Below are 8,462 nucleotides of genomic sequence, written 5' to 3'. Positions count from 1 at the left end.
CATGGATTGCTAAAATTTGGCATAAATGTAAAAAATACTTTGATTTTATTTTGATACCGCGCAGACGGAGTCTCGGGCGAATTTATATAATTTTATTCAATACGTTCAACTCTGTTACTTAAGATATCACGGTTTTGTAAATTTTTAAATTTAATGGCAAAAGGTAAAGTGAAAAAAAAATATTTACACAATTTCTCTAAAATTACGGTAAAAATTTTAGGTGTGGTATCCCCATAACCTCGTTTCTGACTTATACTCATATTGTCTCTTTCTAACTCATCGTTTTGAATCGTTGTTGACGTCACACCAGAACGTTCTATTGGTTGATTCCCGTAGCTTCGCGACGTTTCGAGAAGTTGATTGGTTCAATATATAAGCGCGGCGGCCGGCGCGGCAAGTCAGTCAAATTTGAAACGCGATACAAAGAGGACGAAGAGAAGAGTTCGGTGTTTACCGGAGTTGTTTACAAGCAGTACAAAATATTATTGTATTCATATACAAGAAGTGAATAAATCAATATAATAATGCCAGCAATTGGAATAGATCTGGGAACGACGTATTCGTGCGTTGGAGTCTGGCAGCATGGAAACGTGGAGATCATCGCCAACGACCAAGGCAACAGGACAACACCATCGTACGTAGCGTTCACCGACACGGAGCGGCTGATCGGCGATGCGGCGAAGAACCAGGTGGCCCTCAACCCCAACAACACAGTGTTCGACGCCAAACGGCTGATAGGACGCAAATTCGATGACCCCAAGATTCAGCAAGACATGAAACATTGGCCGTTTAAAGTTGTCAATGAAAGCGGAAAACCCAAAATCGAGGTGGAGTTCAAGGGTGAGAGGAAGAGGTTCGCGCCGGAGGAGATCAGCAGCATGGTGCTGACAAAGATGAAGGAGACCGCGGAGGCCTACCTCGGCGGCACGGTGCGGGAAGCTGTTATCACAGTGCCGGCTTACTTCAACGACTCGCAGCGGCAGGCTACTAAGGACGCAGGCGCTATCGCCGGCCTGAATGTGTTGCGTATCATCAACGAGCCCACAGCCGCCGCGCTGGCTTACGGCTTGGATAAGAACCTGAAGGGCGAGCGCAATGTGCTGATATTCGACCTCGGCGGTGGTACTTTCGACGTATCAATCCTGACCATTGACGAAGGATCCTTGTTCGAAGTGAAAGCGACGGCCGGCGACACACACCTGGGAGGCGAAGACTTTGACAACAGACTGGTGAACCACCTCGCGGATGAGTTCAAGCGCAAGTACAAGAAAGATTTGCGAATGAACCCGCGCGCACTGCGTCGCCTGCGTACAGCCGCCGAGCGCGCCAAGCGCACGCTCTCCTCGAGCACCGAGGCCACCATCGAGATCGACGCGCTCTACGAAGGCATCGACTTCTATACACGAGTCTCCCGAGCCCGCTTCGAGGAGCTCAACTCTGACCTGTTCCGCGGTACCCTGGAACCCGTCGAGAAGGCTCTTAAGGACGCTAAGATGGACAAGAGCCAGATCCACGATGTGGTGCTTGTGGGTGGATCCACCCGCATCCCGAAAGTGCAGAGTTTGTTGCAGAACTTCTTCTGCGGCAAGAAGCTAAACCTGTCCATCAACCCAGACGAAGCCGTGGCGTACGGTGCAGCCGTGCAGGCCGCCATCCTCAGCGGCGAGCAGGACTCTAAGATACAGGACGTGTTGCTGGTGGACGTGGCGCCACTGTCTCTCGGCATCGAGACCGCCGGTGGAGTGATGACCAAGATCATCGAGCGCAACTCTAAGATCCCGTGCAAGCAAAGCCAGACCTTCACCACGTACTCTGATAACCAGCCAGCGGTAACCATCCAGGTGTACGAGGGCGAGCGCGCTATGACCAAGGATAACAACCTGCTGGGCACGTTTGACCTAACCGGCATCCCGCCGGCACCGCGCGGCGTGCCGAAGATAGATGTCACCTTCGACTTGGATGCCAACGGCATCCTGAACGTGTCCGCTAAGGAGAACAGCACGGGCCGCAGCAAGAACATCGTGATCAAAAACGACAAGGGACGGCTGTCGCAAGCCGACATCGATCGCATGCTGTCTGAGGCGGAGCGCTACAGAGAAGAAGACGAGAAGCAGCGGCAGAGGGTCGCCGCCCGCAACCAGCTGGAGTCGTACGTGTTCAGTGTGAAGCAGGCGTTGGACGATGCGGGAGACAAGTTGAGCGAGGATGACAAGAGCACGGCACGACGCGAATGCGACGATGCTCTGAAGTGGCTGGACAACAACACGCTGGCTGAGCGCGAGGAGTACGAGCACCGCCTGCAGCAGTTGCAGCGCCTCTGCTCCCCCATCATGACAAAGATGCATGGCGGCGCCGGCGGTGCACAGAGTGGTATGCCTGGTGGAATGCCTGGTGGAATGCCGGGCGGTATGCATGGTGGAATGCCTGGTGGATATCCAGGCGGTATGCCGGGTGGTATGCCAGGTGGTTACCCGGGCGGCATGTACGGAAACCGAAACAGTGGACCCACCGTGGAGGAAGTAGATTAAATTTAAATTTCGATTTGAAATTTAATTCCTATCAGTATTTTTAATAATTTGTGATATTTGTTTTTAAGTTTGAAATAGGTACCTGAAGACTGATAATTTATTTTTAAGCTGAATCGTCTGTAATCATCCTCTATTAAATAAAAAATAATAATAATAGTTTAAAAGCTTTGTTTTATTTTCGTATTCCTTACCATATTTTTTGCTTTTAAAACTACAAAACAACCTAATGTGTGTGGTCAGCGTTACAAGAAACATTCAAATCTATTTGAAGTAAAAAAATTAAACCTAAAATAGCTTAGAAACTATTTAAAATTAATTTTATTATACAATGACATGAAGAGGGCTGAAATATTCAGCATTATCATATCAGCTTTAAATTTGATTAATATTTCTTGATAAATTATCTTGTTTCGACTCGTTAATTGGAAATTAAAAACCAGTAGCTTGCAGCTTACATCATTATTGCAGGATTATAATATGTCGATAAATAAATCAATTTGCCAAATGCAATCTACGATCACCAAAAGACATGACGTCACAAATGCAATAAATACAAAAATGACAACCGATTTGGCCTTTAGTTGCAATTAAAAAGGTTGAACAATTTTCCTCATGGGTTTTCGCCAACAAAACAACAAAGAAATTATTATAGATTTATTAGTTGACTAATCGATTCTAACTAACTAATCGAGAATAAATCTAAAATTTGCAAAAAAATATATCCAGTATGGAAGAAACACACTATACCACACAAAGTATAAATTCTAATTATTTTTAAAGCTTTGAGGCTTATGATTTAAGTAAAACGCGTGAATAAATATAACTTCTATCTAAATAAAATGTGTCTTTGGACCTAAAATGTAATTTATAAATTATTTCGATCTACCAAAGTGATTAAATCATTGAATGTTTAAAAGATATTTTTAATTCTTTTGTCTATTTCCCCTGTTAAGTCAAACGTTTGCGTCACATTGCAAGTTATCATTGCATTGATATTAAAAGTGAACAAATAACAATTAATCTAATCTCACACTATTCTATCGTGTGGATATCATTTAAGTCTTGAGATACGACACAATCCTACAACCTGTTACACGGATCGGAACTCTTAACGTGAAAAAAAAACAAAAATATCATGTTTCAACTTTGATAGTTCGTTAGTGTAAAAATGAGTAAAAACGAGTCGAAATATATGCCATTTTTACGGCAGGTAAGCTTGATTTATAATCTGTTACGTTATCATTGAAAAAAAAACAAAAAGGCAAAAGTCTTTGAGATTTTACATATTGTGAGCTTTTTTGCTAAAATTTGAGTTTGGAATATTAAATAATACTATAAAAATTGTAAATTAAAATTTAACGGCGGCTACAAAAAAGGTAATGTTTAAAAAAGTTTGATTATTAATAATTTTTTTTATTTAGCTGAATAAATAAAAAATTTATGTGTTAAATAAATAATGAACTGTTATTAATATATTTAATGTTTTATTGAATTAAATTAATTAGGAGCTATTCTATTATATAATTTCGTTTTATTAAAATATTTTAATAAATGTAATTTGACACGTATTTTACAGCACTGAACTTTAACAATATTATGATTCATTCAACCGCATTTCAAATTTTAAACTGTATAATACAAAAAGCTAAATAGCGGCATACGATAATTTACTTTGGAGCCAGTGAAAATTAATTAATTTGGATATTTGAAGATCTTTTGCCTAAAATTTATAAAAATAAAAAAAAAAGATTTCGTTTATTTTTTTTGTATAAATTAAAGTTTGTAATAATGAAGCGATGGAACATCAGAGATGTTTAGAAGTGACATAACTTAAAAATTGTTTTTTTTTTTTAAAGAGGATAAAATAGGCCGCTATTTATTCTATACGTTATTGCACTTCATGGTTATTAATTAATAATACGTAATATGTTAATGAAAGATAATTTAATATCTAAGAAAAAATTAGCGATTTTGCAAATCTTGTTACTAAGTTAGTTATCGATATTTTGATAAGATTTAAATTGTTCAACTTTGTAAATTACTATATTTATATACCTAAGCCTATGTAATTTATTTGACAAGTGACTAGGCGGTCGGTGCCCGAGACTCTATGGCGGCGTGTAAAGCCGTAGTTCATTTTTATATTTTCGTTACAATTTAAATTGTACAGTAACTAAAGGTGTGTAGCGAGCTTTAGATTGAATAAATCAAAGGTGTCGTGATGTCATTTCAATTTTAATCTTCAAAATTATTTATATGCAAAGTTTAAAAGATGCATGTTGACCAATATTCCATATTTTTATTATAACTATCTCGTAAATGCCAACGACTATAATAAAAGTGTTTAAACTAAATAGTGTAAGATTAAAAAATCAATGTATCATAGACTAGACATCTTTATCTATCGTGTAATTTAAAAAAACGATAGTTTAACCTTGACGTAGCGATGTTTATCGCACATTAGAATCTAGAAGACATTGAGCCGTGAGATTGTTGATAACAAGCCATTAAAGTCATAATTATTAATTACGTTGATACTTTTCGAGTGTCAAAACAGACATTGTAACGTGTTCAAGTGTTAAATGTGTTTAATTTTATTTGACACATAACATAACCTCAAATGAATTGCGCGCCAAATTACATTTATCTAGAAATTGGAAATCAGTTGACTTAAACTTTTAGTGTGTACGTTTTAATTCTTTTGTTTACGTTGAATAATACGTTTAAATATTGTTAAACATATTAAACAATAATTACATTTAAATCTTTGTATTATTTTTAATTGCTTCGTATACATTTATGTTAAAAATGTCTAGATATTAAGAGATAAAGATCTTTTAGCATGATTATCAAAATTGTAAAGCTCCTTGAGCAAATAATTGCATTGATTTTTTTGGTCAAGGCATTTTTTGAGTGTGTACTAGATGTAAATACTCGATTAATACCAAATCAATTATGTCTATGTTTGGCGCGTGTTGAATGTTATCAGAGATTTTGCGACAAACTGAAGTGCAATGCTAATATTTGCATTGTTTTGTGTCGATTGTTATTGCTTATTCAGATAACGTTTTAAATAGCCATGTGTCCTTTAAGTCTTATTTTATACAAGCGGTAACCCGCGTAACTTTCTGTGCAGATAAAAAAAATTGTACCATATAATATGCCCGCGTTCATCAGCTAACTTTCACGTCAAACAGTCCAGCATTTTTCTCTATATACATACAGACACTTCAATTTGATTAATATTTGTAGAGGTCAGCTTAAATTAATATATAACCTCTAATTAAAATTAAAGTTATTGCGCTTGGCACTAGATGGCGTTGTATACAATTTAATACTTTTTCTAGTGCTTTGTGACGGCGAGCGTGGCGCTGAACATTGTGGGCCATGGCGCGGTTATAGGGTACGCGGCCGTGCTGATTCCCGCGTTGCGCAGTCCAGACTCACCTATCGTCGCTACACCTAGCCAGGAGTCATGGATAGGTGAGAATATTTTTATAGAGGCTACAAAAACAGCCACGAGTTCTGTATATTAATTAGTCAAATTATTACTTGTATAAGAATGAAAAAAGATATTTGCAGTTATAATTTTTATAGAACACAGAACATTTGATAGAGAAATACTCATTAATTTTTATTATTTCAGCGTCTATCATCGGATTCGCGCTTATAGTTGGAAATTTTATCATCACACCGTTGATGGATACATTAGGCAGAAAGAAGTCGCACTTGCTAACCATCCTACCCAACATGACGGGCTGGTTCATGCTGCTGATGGTGAACAATGTGGCAGGTCTCATCATCGCCAGATTCCTCCAAGGAATAGCCATGGGCATGTTAGGACCTCTCGGCTCGATCATTATTGGAGAAATGACAGATCCAAAGAACCGCGGCGCCTTTTTAACTAGCGTCTCTCTTTCTCTCACTATCGGTGTCCTTTTCTCTCACGCATTGGGCACATACTTCAGTTGGCAACAGAACGCACTTATTTGCTCATTTATTACTTTCATAAGTTTGATATTAATTATCCACGCTCCAGAATCTCCTTCTTGGTTGATATCCAAAGGACGTTATGAAAAAGGAAGCGAAATATTCTTCTGGTTGAGAGGAAAAGATGACAGACAAAGAATGGAATTGGAAGATTTAATCGCAGCACAAAAGTCAGCGAGAAAATCTAGTATTGGAGAAGAGAAACAAGCGATTGGTGAACGAGTTAAAAGATTATTTAATTATTTATGTAAAACATCTAAAAAACCTGAGTTCTATAAGCCTATTTTAATAATGTTTCTCTTGTATACGATGTTCCAATTCGCTGGAATTAACGTTTTAAGTTCATACGTCATGGACATAGTACATCAATTGATTGGGCCAGATGCGAATGCTAAAGTCATTATGGTAGCTTTAGACGTTGAGAGATTGGTTTGTAATCTTTTAGCTGTATTCCTCATGAAGACAATGAAACGAAGAACTCTACTGTTTAGTACAGCTGGGATTTGTGTTTTATCTTATTTAGGTAAAGCAGGTTATTTATATTGTAAACAAAATGATTTATTACCTTACGATAATCAATGGATACCTTTATTTTTAATAGGAATTTATATGTTTTCTTTAACAATAGGAATATCGTCGATACCATTTGCTATATCTGGGGAAATATTTCCGTTGGAATATCGTGGATTGGGTGGTGGTATTAGTGTTTGGGCTTTGTCTTTGAATTTCTTCGTTGCTGTGAAATCCTTCCCCGTGTTGATTGGTACGGTTGGTTTACCAGTAACTTATTGTCTTTACGCTGGTATTCTTGTTATATGTCTTATAGTTATTTATTTCTTGATGCCGGAGACAAAAGATAGGACACTACAAGATATAGAAAATAGTTTTCGAGGTTGGACGGCGGAAGATTACAGGAATGCGGAACCTTTGAATGGTAAAGTAATTACTGAAATGCGTAGATGTAGTTCTCATATACTTTACTAATTGTTTCTGAGACAAAAATGTTTGCATAAATCGTCATCCTTGTTAAATCAGAGATCATAGGTTTTAATCGGGGATATTGGGCTCAGAAACCCACTAATTAGCTAAAACACGAATCTATTTATTTTTGCTTGTGTTGTATGATAAAGTTATTGAATCGAATGTGATTTCTATATCTTTGAAATTGTAGCAATATTTCTTTTTTGTAAATTAAGGCTGTGAATAAAATGTAAATACATTTGTGGTATTTTCTCATGAATATTGAAATGTTATTGGTTTAATAAATTATTTTAAAATAAATTGTTATTTTTTTATTTTGATGTTACATAGAGCTTTGGTTGGTTTTATTCCTAATAAGCTGACGACCACGCGTAATTAAAAATTATAAGTAGCCTATGTGTTCTTCTGCATCTATGCCAAATTTCAGAAAGATCCATTCAGCCGTTCTGGAGATCCTTTCAAACAAAAATTAACATTTATAATGTTAGTAAGATTTTTGTAGATTAACGAGGGCATAAAGAAAGCAAAGAGGTACACAAAGGGAGAGAAGAAAGTATTTATGAAATACGAGAGGATATGACTTTATACAGATATGACGATTAATTGAACTTTATGGCAGACAAACTGGCTCTTGGGTTAAGCACTTGAAATCTGCAGGTCCTGGGTTTTTCGATTTACATTTATCTATCCTACGTTCTTACGGTGAAGGAAAACATGGTGATGCTGCTCATATCTGTGAAGAAATTCAAAGATATGTGTGAAGTTTTGCACTGGACCAGCGTTGACTATGGCCTAGTCACCTAACTTAGGGTTGGCTTCGAGCTCCTCAATAGGGACGTATAGTGAGCTGATGAGAAACTATGCACTGTGCTAACTCTCTTAAGCTTTTTAATTATGATTTATGTAGTCAAATTAAATAACATTAAAGTAAATAAATGTTTATTTAAAAAAAGATTTTACATA

At 37.3% G+C, this 8,462-nt stretch overlaps 2 protein-coding genes across 2 annotated transcripts; both read left to right on the top strand.

Annotated features, from left to right (window-relative positions):
* The first annotated feature begins 409 nt into the window (after positions 1-409).
* LOC106118664 (heat shock protein 68-like) lies at positions 410-2,590 on the top strand. Its single transcript, XM_013313355.1, has one exon. It carries the CDS (start codon positions 525-527, stop codon positions 2,526-2,528), a length of 2,004 nt encoding a protein of 667 aa, XP_013168809.1. The 5' UTR covers positions 410-524; the 3' UTR covers positions 2,529-2,590.
* A 1,003-nt stretch (positions 2,591-3,593) lies between these two features.
* Positions 3,594-7,743, top strand: LOC106118541 (facilitated trehalose transporter Tret1). Its single transcript, XM_013313204.1, has 3 exons — positions 3,594-3,738; positions 5,876-6,011; positions 6,175-7,743. Exons 1-3 carry the CDS (start codon positions 3,697-3,699, stop codon positions 7,500-7,502), a joined length of 1,506 nt encoding a protein of 501 aa, XP_013168658.1. The 5' UTR covers positions 3,594-3,696; the 3' UTR covers positions 7,503-7,743.
* The last annotated feature ends 719 nt before the right edge of the window (positions 7,744-8,462 follow it).

Source organism: Papilio xuthus, unplaced genomic scaffold, assembly GCF_000836235.2.
Source record: "Papilio xuthus unplaced genomic scaffold, Pxut_1.1 DF827570.1, whole genome shotgun sequence".
In the NCBI taxonomy this organism is placed as follows: Eukaryota; Metazoa; Arthropoda; class Insecta; order Lepidoptera; family Papilionidae; genus Papilio; species Papilio xuthus.
This window is presented reverse-complemented; position numbering and strand designations above follow the sequence as displayed.